The 15029-nt window shown below is 37.0% G+C and overlaps 1 protein-coding gene across 4 annotated transcripts in view; it reads left to right on the top strand.

The window, feature by feature from the left end:
* Positions 1 to 15029, top strand: part of RABGAP1L (RAB GTPase activating protein 1 like) — a 221024-nt gene that overhangs the window by 109565 nt on the left and 96430 nt on the right. For all 4 annotated transcript variants that reach the window (XM_057427333.1, XM_057427332.1, XM_057427335.1 and 1 more), the window contains 2 exons: positions 2683 to 2796; positions 14152 to 14226. In XM_057427333.1, coding sequence (XP_057283316.1) covers positions 2683 to 2796; positions 14152 to 14226 — 189 coding nt within the window. The remainder of the gene's footprint in view (positions 1 to 2682; positions 2797 to 14151; positions 14227 to 15029) is intronic.

Here is a 15029-nt window from a genome sequence, read left to right as displayed (position 1 = left end):
TCGGGTGGATGTTGTCTTTTGAGAAGGAGTTAATTCTCCTGTGTTTCAGCTAAATATTATTTTGAGTCCATTTAATTGTTTTTCTTCAGTTTTTTAAAAGCATCTGTTGTTACTAACACTGAATGAAGACTCTGCTTCAGGCTCCTTTTAACTCAGTAAAAGTTAATTTGCATTTAATAATAAAATTTAATTTCATTCACATTTAATGCATTTAATCTTTGCATCTTTGCATTTAATAATTTACACATATTTTTCGTCCTACCTCAGACATCTGCTTTGTCAACTTCTGTATGCTCAGTTGTACACTGGCCTCTCAATTAAAGACGGAAGTACAGGGAAGTCAAATACAATCTCCCACCTTGACAGAAAAGTGATATATGTGTGCTGGATGTGGTGGTCTGCCTGTAACTCTCTTTAAAATGCCTGGGTCTTTTCAAATTTGTGCTGAAGAATTAACGTAACAGATATTGATAATGAACTCTGTAACTGCCCTATACCAGTAGATCTTAAATGCTGTTTAAGGCATTTCTTCACAGTGTAACTAAGTTGTCAGATCAATCTGAGAGGAAGACTGCAGTTATTTAATCTCTCTTGTGTTTGCAAGCCATGTAAATGAAAATGTTCATTAAAGAAGTCTAATTAGAGAACTGCTTCTTATTATTTTTTTATTATTATTCTGTGTTTTGTTGCATGTGATTTAGACTGCTGTTAGTTTTGGTTGCATAATAAAAACATCACCTCTGTTTGTAGGTTTTCCTTTTTGTAGTACGGAACAATATGCCTGGTATGTTGCAAATACAGATCAAATTGTTTTCTAAAGATGTTGTACTGAAGATGTTATTGTGAAGCAAAAGGAAAGCAACAGATGAGATCACTGAAAATTAAGACACTGTAAATGGATAAGTTAATGATAGCAAAGATTCAGAGAAGTTGTGAACTTTAGGGAGAGATTTGTGAGGGGAAAAAAGAGGAAGACTTCTTTGTGCAAAACTGGAAGATTGTGCCAGGTGCAGAGAGGATGGGGAGAAAAGAAGAAGCCACAGTTTAGCATGGATGGTGGAAAAAATGGAAGGAAATGAGAACACAGATGAGAAGATAACTAGATTTGATAAAAAAAAAAATAGAAGATAACTAGGTTTGATAAAAAAAAGACCACCCCATTTTTTTTTTTTTTTACTTGAGATACCCAGTAGAATGCCGTTACAAAACATATTGAAGTAATGTTTATGTGCATTATGACTTTAGCTATTTTGTAGCTGCCATTAAAGTGAGTGGAGAAATATAATGATGGGTTTTGATCTTTGGGGTAGCCTGATATAACCCAGGGTAATGTCTTTGTGTGTATTTGTTATGGATGGGCTCAAAAGGAAACTGTACTTAGTAATTGCTGTGAACTTCTGGCTAAGCCCCTGCAGGCAGCTGTGTTGCTGTATGAGAAAAAATTTTTTACGATGAGGGTGGTAAAATACTGGCACAGGTTGCCCAGAGAGGTGGTGGATGTGCCATCCCTGGGGACATTCAAGGCCAAGCTGGATGTGGTTCTGGGCAACCTGATCTGGTTGAACATGTCCCTGCTCATTGCAGGGGGTTGGACCAGATGACCTTTGAAGGTCCCTTCCAGCCCAGACTGTTCTGTGATTCTATGGCATAGGCTCACTGTAGAGTCTTTACGGCATTAGGAAACCAGCTAAATTTGGGAGTTTCCCAACTGCTGACTCCAGCAGGTGTAAAGAAGCTTTGTTATAGAGAGTCGTGGATTACAAACTGCACTCTGAGGATTTGAAAGCTTTTGTGTAATATTTTATTTTCTAACTAAAGCTATGCAGTATTGTAAGCAATTGCTTCTTTGTCTATAGCACTAGGTATGTCTAGGGAACATGATACGTCAGTTGCCTAAATGTGGGTATTTGATGTAATTTTAGCTGCCTTTGTATATTAAGATCATCCGCATGGAGCTTTGCAGACGTGATGCAGCCTTTGCAGCAGACTTGTATCCTTCTGCCGTAGCTGCTGCTTACCAGGCAAGATAATCATCAGGCTTCTAAAATGGCATCTGACACCAGTGTTTAAGCACCTGAACTTGTCCTTGGTTGCTAGTCAATGTAAAAATATAATTGAATTTGAGATGGTAGCAGGGAAATATAGGGGATTCATCTGAAAGTATAATGTTTTCTGGTACTTCCTCTCTTTTTTGTTCTTTTGAAGACCAGTTAATGGTGAACATTGAATGTTCCTAAGTAATAGTTCTGATTTGTAATTAACACATTTTTTATGGCAGACTGATATACGTTTTAAATTGATACTTCTGAGCTTGCAGGAGAGAGACAGTCTAATTTTTTTTTATTTTTTTTTTTTATTCCCTGAGATACAGTAAGCATATGTCCTATGGTAAAAATGCACCTGCAATTGGATAACTAGCAATTTCCTATGAGTTTTAAAGTTAAACTGTAAGCCTAAAGGACAAGAAAACATGACATGTCGCTCTTGTTAAACTGTCAAATTATTACTGCATATGAGACTGGAGGATTTTCAGTTTCATCTCAAAGCATTTTTGTAGGATGAGTCAGTAAAGCAGTTATCTAATTTATCCACGTTGACTGCACATTGAATTTTATATTCTGTTATGTTTGATTACACTGTTACTGGGCTAATACATTGGGATTTTTCTTTCTTTTCTAACAGGATTCTGCTCAAGAGAGTGTCATTACACGAGATATTCATCGTACATTTCCAGCACATGATTATTTCAAAGATACAGAAGGAGATGGTCAGGAATCTCTATACAAAATCTGTAAGGTACAGTCAGTACTCTGAATTTTAAAGTGTGTTCCATATTTTGCTATGACTGTATTTTGCCCTGCTAACCATGTTCTGATCTAAGTCACTAATCAATACTATTTTAAAGCTTTATTTAGATAGCATGTGGAGAGTGCAGTGTCTCTGCAGTACTGGATAACGTGAAGTATTTTTAATAACCTTGCATTTTGTATCTCCTAAGATGCATATGAGAAAAGTTAGGCTCAGGTAAGGTTTACTAAAGAGCAGGTTGATAGCAGAGGTCTGCTTCCGTGTAATGTAGTAATCACTGCTTCAGTGATGCAGTAAAACTTTATTTGCTTTGATGGCAGAGAGGTTTCCAAAGGAAGAGAAACCCTCAGAGGAAGCTCTGCTGTGAGATTAAGCACAAGTGTCTTTAAATAATTATTTGGAAAACAGGCTAGCTGACCATTCAACAGGCAATGTGTGTGCATAAATTTTCACTCATACCTCTCGATCACCTCTGATCAAAGAAAACTCTATTTTTTTTTCCAATTTGCACATGGGGAAGTTGAGGTAATAAATGAAAAGATTGGTCCAGCTTGTACAGACTTTCATTGCTTAGGAGAAATGCAGAAGGTAGAATACTGCAACAAGATAGGTGGTTCTCTGGCTATCAGTTGCAGATTTTATTGTGGTTCTGGCATTCAGTTTTCATTTTACATTTATTTCTACATGTAGTATAAATGATTGCCTTAAACAAAGCCATTTCCACTTCTCTTCCTTTTTCTTGTTACTCTCTTTCCACCTCCAGTTGATTAATAGACAGAAATGATTGAGTTGTCATAACAAGTAGAAAAGAGTGTTCTGTCTTTGGAGTATAATGATACATATTCCTGTTCTCCAGATAAATTATGTGATCATATAGACTCCTATTAAAACAGTAATTTGGATGACTGAAATATATCTACATAGTTTATATACATTGAAGTTCACTGTCACGAGTAATTCACATTAGGAAAAAAAAAAAAAGTAAAAATAAAGGAGCACAGAGAGCTTTGAACCAATTATATTGATTTCTTACCAACCTTGGAGTGCTCTAGAAGGCTACAAGAAAGCAGTTCCTGTGCAAATCTTTGAAAAGAACAACTAGGACAATGCAAGTAATTGTGGGCTTGCAGTTTGAGATCAGTTAAGTGAAAAATTATGGAATAGCATTCAACTTATTAAGAATTAAATGTGAGAAGCATGTTACAATGAATGCCTATGAGTTTACTGAAAATAGCTCTTAAAGCTAATGCAAAAAAATAAGATAAAATACAGGTTTCATTGGTGAAGGTATTTTTATCAAAATCCTGTATATTACATAGTTTGCTATGCAAAAAATATATACATGCTGGACAAGTCAGGGCATGAACAAGGTACACATTGAAGAATTAACTGGCTAGCTATCAGTTTACGAAACATAAGCACTGAAGAAATGTGTCTCAGACAAGGTGTCGTGAAAATCACTTGTTCATTTGATCTACTGTGCTTAGTCACCTAGGAGAAAACAGAAAAATAATTTCTGATAAAGATGTCTTGATGACACAGAGAAAAAGGGAATGGTAAATAATGAGATATTAAAGGATGTATAGATAGGTGAATCTTGTGTAGGAATAAAATGACTTGAGTAACTCAGTATTTTACAGCTGCTTCAGCTGCTTTTGATTACTGTGTCCAGAATTAAAGACAATTACGTCTACACTGGAAGGAGTCTGTAGAGCATGATGAAAGAATTTGGGCACATACTTTGGAAAGACAAAACTCTTTTTCAGGTATCTGTCTATTTTTTCTAATAAAGAGAAGAAGAATTAATCTGAACTAGAAGCAACTTCAAGGAAGTATCTGTCTAGCAGGCATTTTCAGAGGGACAGAGATCTCAGACCTTCCTGGGTTATCTGTAGTCAAAGTGAAGAATTCTGCTTGTCTTCCAAAGCTTGGCAGCCTTCTCTGCCCTCTAAGGCTCTTGCAGAGAAAGTTGCTGCAGATACTGCCTTCTTTTCTAGAAGGATCTAGAGCATTTCATCCCAACTTCCAAAGAGGAGGTCAGGCAAAACCACCAGTAGGCCTGTGTGAATCAACATCAAGCTCCTGAACAAACTCAAAACACAAAAAGGAAGCCTGCAGAGGGTGTAAGCAAGACAGATACCCTGGGTGGAATACAGGGTAATTACCAGAGCAGCCAGGGATGAGCTTAGGATTTACTTTTTTTTTGTGCTCATTGGTTCAAAGAAGGATTTGGGAAGCACATCTTCCTGTTAGAACAGCCATGTCCAATCTTTAGCATTACATTATTTATAAGTTTACTGATTTTATTCTTGACAGCTTGACAGCTTCTACCTACTTGCCAGTATTGAGATCGCTGTAGATTTATAGGCAGCAACTTTTCCTTCATCCTTCCACTGTTTCCTTAAATGGGTATGGCTCTGTTCTGCAGATGATGTCCAGCTGGGACTGGCTGGACCTCGATTTATGGTTGATGTGGTGAGTTTTAGAGAAATACTGTTAAAAGCTAAGCAATTTGCTTATAAACTCATCATTCTATTGGGAAAGAAAATAATCTTTGTTGAAAGTAATATTGTGGCTTCTTTATATTACTAGAAGAACTTTTAACAGAGCTGCTGTGGGCTTGTCCTTCTTCTAATATTAAAGCAAGATATTTGAAGAATGGGATTATTGAATAAGGCTAGAAAAGGTCTGTCCTCAAGTGGGAGGGTAAAAAGCTGAAGAGCATTTTCTTCATTCCCCACTGAAACGAGGGATGATCTGAGCTGTCACATAAAAAGGAAAACCATTAAAAGCTCACTGCCTCATTTTAACAGGTCTGTCAGTTTTAGTTCCATCTCTTAATCTCTTCTTCAGAACAGTAGGAAATCAGAAAGATGGAAATTTTTCAGTTGCAGAACATTTATGTGACAGGGTATCTAAAAATAAAGTTAAGGCTGACAATGGTGATAAGGAATGAAAAGAGTTCTAGATTATAGATTGGAGATTTCATTTGAGGACATCACATAAGCTAGATTTGCAGAGAGAAAACATCTTTTGGAAAACAGTTCTTTCCTTGCAAACTTTCTGTTTAAATACTATGTGAATTCTTGCTCTGTTTAAAGAGCTCATTTGCTGCATTACAGTGTGTAACAGAATAGTACTCTCGACCTACTTCCATGCATACATATGTAGTTAACAGCTTGATGCTCCAGGGAATCAAAGCGTTTGGCAGAATTGGCCCTCTCAACTGTTTGGAGTGAATGCAGTGCAGAATTTGACATGAGATGTGTTTTGTCTAATTTTGTGATTAAAGTAACTCCTATTTGACAAACAACCACTGTGACTTTTAATAGGAGAAAGGGAGTATGTTTCAGGGAAATCAGTCAGGTTAGGTAGGTCAGTGTTCTTACTGGGCAAACTGGAGAAATAGTCACAATGCTTCCCTTTTTTTCCAAAAATGTTTGAATTACTTTTCAAAGTTGGTGTCAGTGTTTTACAGTACACAAAGGCATTGTAAATTACAGACCAGTCAGTCTCACCTCTGTGCCTGGCTAAATCTTGGAGCAGGTTCTCCTGGAAGGCATGCTAAGGCACATGAAAATCAACAAGGTGCTTGGTGACAGCCAGCATGGCTTCACTAAGGGGAAATCCTGCCTGACCAATTTGGTGGCCTTCTGTGATGGGGCTACAGAACTGATGGACAGGGGTAGAGCAGTTGATGTCATCTACCTGGACTTGTGCAAAGCGTTCAGTGCTGTCCCACACGACATCCTTGTCTCTAAATTGGAGAGACATCAATTTGATGGATGGACCACCTGGTGGATAAAGAACTGGCTGGATGGCTGCACACAAAGAGTTGTGGTCAATGGGTCAATGTCCAGCTGGAGACCAGTAAAAAGTGGTGTCCCTCAGGGATCGGTGTTGGGACCGGTCTTGTTTAACATCTTCATTGCTAACATGGACAGTGGGATTGAGTGCGCCCTCAGCAAGTTTGCTGATGACACCAAGCTGTGTGGTTCGGTTGATATGCTGGAGGGAAGGAATGCCATCCAGAGGGACCTGGACACGCTTGTGAGCATTGGGCTGATGCCAACCTCATGAAGTTTAACCATGACAAGTGCAAGGTCCTACACCTGGGTCGGAGCAATCGCAGGCACAGCTACAGGTTGGGCAGAGAAGAGATTCAGAGCAGCCCTGCAGAGAAGGACTTGGGGGTGTTGGTTGATGAGAAAATGAACATGGGGCAGTTTCAGTGTGCACTTGCAGCCCAGAAAGCCAACCGTATCCTGGGCTGCATTAAAAGGAGCGTGACCAGCAGGTAGAAGGAGGTGATCCTGCCCCTCTACTCTGCTCTTGTGAGACCTCACCTGGAGTATTGTGTGCAGTTCTGGTGTCCTCAACATAAAAAGGACATGGAACTGTTGGAACAAGTCCAGAGAAGGGCCACACGGATCATCAGGGGACTGGAGCACCTCCCGCATGAAGACAGGCTGAGGAAGTTGGGGCTGTTCAGCCTGGAGAAGAGAAGGCTGCGTGGAGATCTCATAGCAGCCTTCCAGTATCTGAAGGGGGCCTCTAGGGATGCTGGAGAGGGACACTTCATTAGGGACTGTAGTGACAGGACAAGGGGTAACGGGCTAAAACTTAGACGGGAAGTTTAGGTTGGATATAAGAAGGAAATTCTTTCCTGTTAGGGTGGTGAGGCACTGGAATGGGTTGCCCAGGGAGGCTGTGAATGCTCCATCCCTGGGAGTGTTCAAGGCCGGGTTGGACAAGGCCTTGGGTGATATGGTTTAGCGTTAGGTGTCCCTGCCCATGGCAGGGGGATTGAAACTAGGTGATCTTAAGGTCCTTTCCAACCCTAACGATTCTATGATTCTATGATTCTAAATGGATATGAGTCATTTGTATTATGACATATTTTGTTACTGAGTTCTTACCTTCTTGGTTGATAAAATTTGTAGGTTTTTCCTACTACCAGTCATACTTTCCTTTAGGTTTTATGTACAGGATCAGTATGATAACTGGTTTACTGTGAAAAGAAGCACCCTATTTTGGTCACCGTTCCAATGTGTGACTGTTTGTTGATACCCGTATTAGTAGAAGGAATAACAGTTTTTCCTAGCAAAGCTAATACTGAATGGGCTCCAATCTGTTATTGCTTTGGGGTTTGGGGCTTTTTTTCTGCTTTCTTTGCTGTATATGCTGAATGTGAAAATGTCTTTGAATCCCTTTTCTGTGACCAGCGTCTTCTGTACCAGGATAAGCTGCAAATGATGGCTTATTCTTTGGCTCATCCTTCAGCACGTTAGAACTGCTACTTAGCGCTGTCCTTTAAGCTGTTTGTCTAACTTTCATTATTTTACTTACATTTTCATTTCAATTTCATTGCATCTTTTTTTCAGATAATCACTTCTTCTCAGCATGCACGAGTTCTTTCATATTTTTCAATCCTTAGTATCTCCTCAGGTTTACAAATGAGAAGTTTCTGTATTTGTCGAAGTTGGTTTAATTGTCAGAGAGCAGATCTTCTTTCCTACAGGAGTGTATTTGCCAATTTTACAATAAACATGGAAGCACAAATGGAATCAGTTAAGAATTAATTTTTTTTGTTTGTTTTTTAAGTTATTTTCTTTCCCCTGCATTGAAGAGTAATTTTAGTAAATATTATTGTCTTGTTTCATGCAAAGGATTTTTCAGGTTACATTGCCTTCCTTCATTTACATATTAATAAGGTTCCTTCTTTGTGCATCTGTGCTCAGCGAGGACGCAGTAGTACTGTTCTTCCATATGGTGTTTCTGCTGAGAGTTTACTAGTGAAAAGGTCAGGATTGTGAATCTTGAATGCTGGCAAGAGAGTAAAGGCTTTAGTATGTTCAGAAGCCTGCCTGAATAAATGCGAAGATTTCTTAATTCTCTCGGCCCTTCTAGCTGTGGAGGAGGCATATTGTATAGCATACACGTGCCTCTGATACTAATTGTGAGTAATTTATAAAAATAGAGTTTTCGGTTAACAGAGAAATTCCTTGTATAATGTGATAGATCCTAAATGCTGCAGTCTTAGGAATAGTATTACTTACAGGCTGTTAGCCTTATAATAAATTGAGTTACAGAGTTTTAAATTATACAATCACTAAAATTATTCAGCAACCAAGTGTGTCATAAAATATCTTGTTCGGTAAGAAGTCTGCATCAAATATGAATGTTTTCCTGAGATAGTCTGTTTTTCAGACACCGTGTCTTTTAACTGTAGTAAAACGGACTTCTGCGCCGATGTATGCCTCTAACAAACATTGAGTAGATTCCCAAGATCGTACCTCTCATTTTGATAGCGACACAAAAATTAGTAATAAGAGCAAATCAGGCTTGTAATTCTCCACTCATAAAAACCTTGCATTCAACTTCTGTTACATTTTCCTTTTTCCTGGGACACAGATGCTGGGTCTCTCCTATGGCTGTTAACAAGTATTGTGCCACTGTGCCTGTTGCAAAGAAGGGAGCATTTCCTGTGCCAGGAAACATTACTGACAAGAGAGATACTGTTATTGCAGATGAGAGGTGGAGATCTGTAGAGCCTCTGCTCTTCCCTCTGCATTGCTGCAAAGTGTATGTGGAGGAATGTAAGCTCAGGGAGTGTAAGACCTTTGTATGAGGCAGACACTACAGAATTTTTTTTTATGAGCTCTCTTTGTTTTCTGTTGTAGTTGTTTAGTTTCCAGTGTCATTGGGTCACTACGATTAAGGAAAATGGACAATGTGATTGTAAGCTTTTATTTGCTAGTTAGTGTTTTGCATTTTGTTGTTTTAAGTACATTAGAATTTTCCATAAGTAAAAGCAATAATTTTCATGCTTATGAGGATGCAAAATCAGGAAGAAGATTTCAGTCTGGAATTTCAAACATATTCTCTTCCTTTTTTAAAGCTGCTGGGACTCATACACAGTAGTTGCAGAAAACAAAAATGCGAGGTTCTAAATTCAAATCAGCAAACTTTCCATTTGTCTTTAGTTGCTACTTGGAATTTTTCTGTCTACAGAAGATTCTGATCTTGGAGATTTTCCTTCATTAATTACTTTAAAGAAGAATTTCTGTGCATTTCTGGATTCTTCATGCACTTTCCCAGCAGGCGATTCTCTATCATCAGCTTTATTTGAAGAGACTCATTATTATTCACTTTCTAATGATGTTGTACAAATAACTGCATAGTAGTTCTTCTCTTCAAAAGACAGATAAACATTACATAGATGTTTTATTCTGTGAGATGCTCACTTAGTTAAAATGAATGAAATCAGGCTTCAAGTCAGAATCTTCATTAAGTCCCATTTATGAGACAGAGAATATTTAAAATCTCAATTAACTAGAGAATTGTGATTGAAAATTCTCTAAGAGCTTAAGAAAATAATAACTTAAACCACTGCAACATTGTCACAGGTTGTCATGAGGAAAATCCCATTCTCTTGAAATTACAAAGTTACAGTGACTGCAGTGGAAATAAGGGATTTGGGATTTTGCTTCTTTTTTTTTTTTTTTTTTTTTTTTGGTATTTCATGTGGAAAGACAAAGTCCCTTAAAAGGATGAATGTTAAATAATTAATCTTAGATCTTTTGTTAATAATATATTATGGTGGTATCTGTAGGCAACATGCTTAGTTTTGAGGCTTTTTTGGTTAATGACATCGTATTTCAGAAATATTGTCCCAGAGGTTACTTAAAACTAAAAAAGTATAATTAGAAATGTAATATGCATAGAGCCTCAGAAATTTCTTTGCTTTGGGCAAATACAATGAAATCATGTAGATTTTAGAGACTTCATTAAAATATAAAATCTTTAGTTGCCAGGATTACAATGCTTTGACTTAACAACAGAATCTTTCTGTTTGATCTAATTCTCATGCAGAACTGAAGTAGTATCCAAATATCTGATAACAGCTGCTTGTGAAGATCAGATTTTGGGGAAGGACCTAGTGGAAAATAATTTTGAAGAGCAAGCAGATCGAGCAGTTAATATTTTTTTTTCCATGGTTTTTGATTGCTTCAAAGATTTCTTAGCAATGCCATCGTTTTACTGAACATTTTTCTCTTGATTTATTCTATGTATATCTGTGTGCACTAATCAATTTGAATGTTTTTTTTAAGGAAAAAAAAGTATTACCAAGTACGTACTGACTTGTAGTTCTGTGGATCACCTCTTTTTACAAATATTTCAAGTTATTCATCTTGAATGATTTACCTGTTTACTTCCAGAAGCCCCCTTCCCCCCCCCCCCCCCCGCCTTTTGGGGTGAACACTGCTGTTCTTAATAAATTTTTAGTATTTTTATTACTTTTAATTAAACACCTCTTCTGATACTCACAGATCGTTGAACACATCCCGTCTTAAAAATGGTCTGAGCAGGATAACAACCCCTGTGATTCTTCTGTAATAAAAGAGACACAAAGAAAGTTCACATGGATTTTCTGCTATAGTTTAAATACAACTTTTCTACCTTGATCATGTATTTTCCTAGTAGAGGCTTTGTCTTCCTGCTCTGGATGTGTTTCAAACAGATTGATTACTAGGTTTAATGTGTTTAGGAAATTGATTATGAGAACAGTTCTTGGTCTTCCTTCATAATTTTGTATTTAACATGCAGAGTGAGGATTTTCTTGCACGCTCATAATTTTCCCTCTTCTGCCATTGTTTTGACATCTTTCACAATCTCAAAAGGAGTATCATCTTATTTCTGATAACTTTCTGTATTTTTTGAGGCAGTTTGTTCCAGTGTGTTGTTTTCTCAATAGTTATTTTGAAACTTGTTTGGGTTAATTTATTGCAGTTTTCAGCAAATTGTTAAGTTACTGTGCTAATAATGTTTCTCACGTTTTCATAATTTACTATACATTTTTTAGCCTGGATTATTATTATTTTTTTGTATGTAAAGTAAAAGTGTTGTTATATATCATGAAGAAATCATAAGTCAAATTCATTACTTATAATGCTGCATATCTTTTTCCAGTAGAGCTCTCCTTTCAAAAGCCAGAGTAATACATTTTTCAGGAATGCTGTAGAAATAAAATGCTAGGCATCCATAAAGTAATAGATTTTGGGAACAAGGAGGTAAAGACTCATGATGATAATAATTAACCAGTGGATGGTTCTAATTGGCCATATGCAATATTGATTTAAGTGTTGAAAGTATTTTCTGTTATTTCAGGGCTTAGTAGCTAAAGATTAATTTTAAATTAACTTTTTCCAGGAGTGCACCCCTTTTTTTCTTTTTTTCAATTCAAAGTTTTGTATCTGCTAATGTACATTTCTGGATTTACTTTTTATATTTTATTTTTGTAGCTAGAGCTGGTTTAAACTAGTAAGTAGACTAGAATCATAGAATCATAGGTTGTGTTGTAAGGGACTTTAAAGATCATCTAGTTCCGATCCCTTTGCCACAGGCAGGGACAACTTCCACTAGACCAGGTTGCTCAAAGCCCCATTCAGTTTGGTCTTAAACACTGCCAGGGATAGGGCAGCCACAGCTTCTCTGGGCAACGTGTGCCAGTGTCTCACCACACTCACAGTGAAGAATTTTTTTCCCAATATCTAAGCTGATTCTGCCTTCTTTCAGTTTAAAGCCATTCCCCCTTATCCTGTCACTACATGTGCTTGTAATAAGTCCCTCTCCAGCTTTCTTGTAGGCCCCCTTTAGGTACTTAGAAGACTGCTTTAAGGTCTCCCCAGATCGTTCTCTTCTCCAGAATGAACAACCTCAACTCTCTCAGCTTGTCTCCATAGGAAATGTGCTCCAGCTCTCTGATTATCTTCATGGCCCTCCTCTGCACTTTGCTCCAACAGGTCCATATCCTTCTTACATTGGAGGCCCCCAACCTGAACCGAGCTGTAATGGTTCTTTCAATTTTTATTATTTCTTTTTCAGTAATTTATGGGATTAGTCATTTTGTATTTCCTGGACTATTAAAACTGAGCAATGGATTTGGGATTATTTTCAATCAGATTCTCCCTAATCCCATCTGATTCAAAAGAATGGTGAAGAATATGGAAAATGACAAAGACCTGTAAGCCATAGTTAGTTTTCACAAAGCTACAAATGTATTAGGACATGTATGGATGACTTGTTTATAAACAGTTTTCAAGGAATACCTAGATTATATTCTTTACAGAAATCTCATTTTTGGGAATCATTGCAGAATTCTGTATGAATGTTTTATTTTTTTCATGTCACATTAAAAGAGAAAGGTGGTTTCAATAATTCAAAACATTTCTGGCAGAAATTATTTGCAAGTATGTTAATTCTGTTGGCTGGAAAGGAATTGCATCTCTTTTAGAGTCCCAATTCTTAATTTTTGAAGAGGAAGCTTAGCCAGTTTTTCAATATCATACGATAGCCAGGTGGGTTTGGCTCCCCAGCATACCTGACATTGTTTATTCACAGTCTCTCTGTGCTTTCTTTCAGTGAATTTGCAATCTTGATTTTATTCGAGACTTTAAAAAAGAATATAAGCGCGGTGTTCCAGTTCTTATCTGTAAATAGTCTTGGAGGTGCTGTGAGGGCAGGGTAGATTTTCTGGTTCATATTGCTTGTTCTTCCATATAACTCTGCCCGTGTCCTTTTGTTTTCCCTGGCTGTAACACTAGTCCATTGCTTATTCTCTCAGGATGTCAGTCCTGCTGCTTATACTTATTCAAGTTTCCTCAAATTCTTAACATCCTCTGACATCTCGTTCAAAACAGTATCTGTCTTCATGTCTCAGAAAAGGGGGAAGGAAAGGTTGGTTAATTTAGGTTTGGTTTTTCTTTTTCTTTTTTTTTTTTTAAGAATTAAAAAAAAAAATAGAATTATGTCAGTCCTACTGTAGGAAAATGAATCTTGTTCTTTCTTCAACATAACAAGGACATGGAAAAACAGTTTCTGTTAAAATTTGCAGGCTAGAGTAGTTCTTGGTGGTTATCTGACAACCTCAGGTCCTATACTTTCATGATGTCAGAACTTGTTTTTCCAAAACCAAACAGGCATGCTCCCCACAATACAAACTCACATGGATTTTAGTTCGTATTTCTTATATCATTAAAGCTGTATCGTTACACAACTCGGCAGAATTATCCTTGATTTAGGTGGAAGGAAATTGCATCCAACTCCTTTCATGCTGTTAAAAATATAAACATATTTACATATATGGCAGCTATGGAAGATTGGGGGTGACCTGTGTTTCCTCAAATTCCCTGAAAGCCAAAGCAAAGCTGGTTACAGTTTCACTCTCTTTATTATTTTAGCCTGCATAGTATTACATATTCTGAATAGTTCATTGATTATAACACATTTTGATAATGCCTGTGTGTATTTTAAATATATATTGACTTCTATTTTTTCTAGGCATACTCTGTTTATGATGAAGACATTGGCTATTGCCAGGGACAGTCTTTCCTTGCAGCTGTGCTTCTACTTCATGTGAGTTAATTGCAAAATGAAAGCTTTGATGTTTGAAACCAAAGGAGCTTTGAAATAAGTAGTACTGTAACATGCTATTTGACAGATATTTACTGTTGTTTATTTGTCTGTATTCATTTTCCTCTTGTAGCTTTTTGGCAAGTAATGACTAATGGCTTCTATCTTGACGAATGTAGATTTCCTTTATCTAGGATAAATCCATTAAATTGTCAAGTACTTCTGTGTCAAAACGTGAAACTGATCTGTTACATATTAATATTTTAATTTAGTTGTCACATAGGTGAACTCCCTTTGTGTTTATGGGGAATTTAACTTTGGGAGATATTTTCAGAGTCACTAACCAGAGCAAGCAGTCTCATTAATTTTCAGTGACAGCTTTCTTCTAGGCACATTTTATAATACCTTTTGAATGAAAGCTGAGTTTTAACCTTGATATTTTAGCCTGTAACCAAAAACTGTACAAACTTTGATCTGCTGCTTGCTATATATACAGTTGCATGTATGTATAGAGATAGATAAATACACAATTTTTATATTTGCAAGATGCTTTAACTTTGATGTAACAGTGGAAAGGCAGCAGATTCAAGTAGTGCGTGTATCAGGCTTACTCTTACTCAGGCTCTTTCCTGCTTTTTCTGTCAGGCTTTAATAAATAAATTATTATTCATGGCTCAAATAAATTTCAGATTATGGTTTTGAGCCAGCTGTTGGTGGTGTATATGTTACACGTACACTTCCTAAGGCACTGAGAACTCAAATTCAGATTAATTTAAATTGTAATTCCTAGTGAGTTGTATGACTGC

Source organism: Pezoporus wallicus, unplaced genomic scaffold, assembly GCF_028554395.1.
Source record: "Pezoporus wallicus isolate ANWC-B61680 ecotype Strahan unplaced genomic scaffold, APGP_CSIRO_Pwel_v1 scaffold_7107, whole genome shotgun sequence".
Classification (NCBI taxonomy): Eukaryota; Metazoa; Chordata; class Aves; order Psittaciformes; family Psittacidae; genus Pezoporus; species Pezoporus wallicus.
The sequence above is the reverse complement of the archived record's forward strand: the minus strand, read 5'-3'. Positions and strand labels throughout refer to the sequence as shown.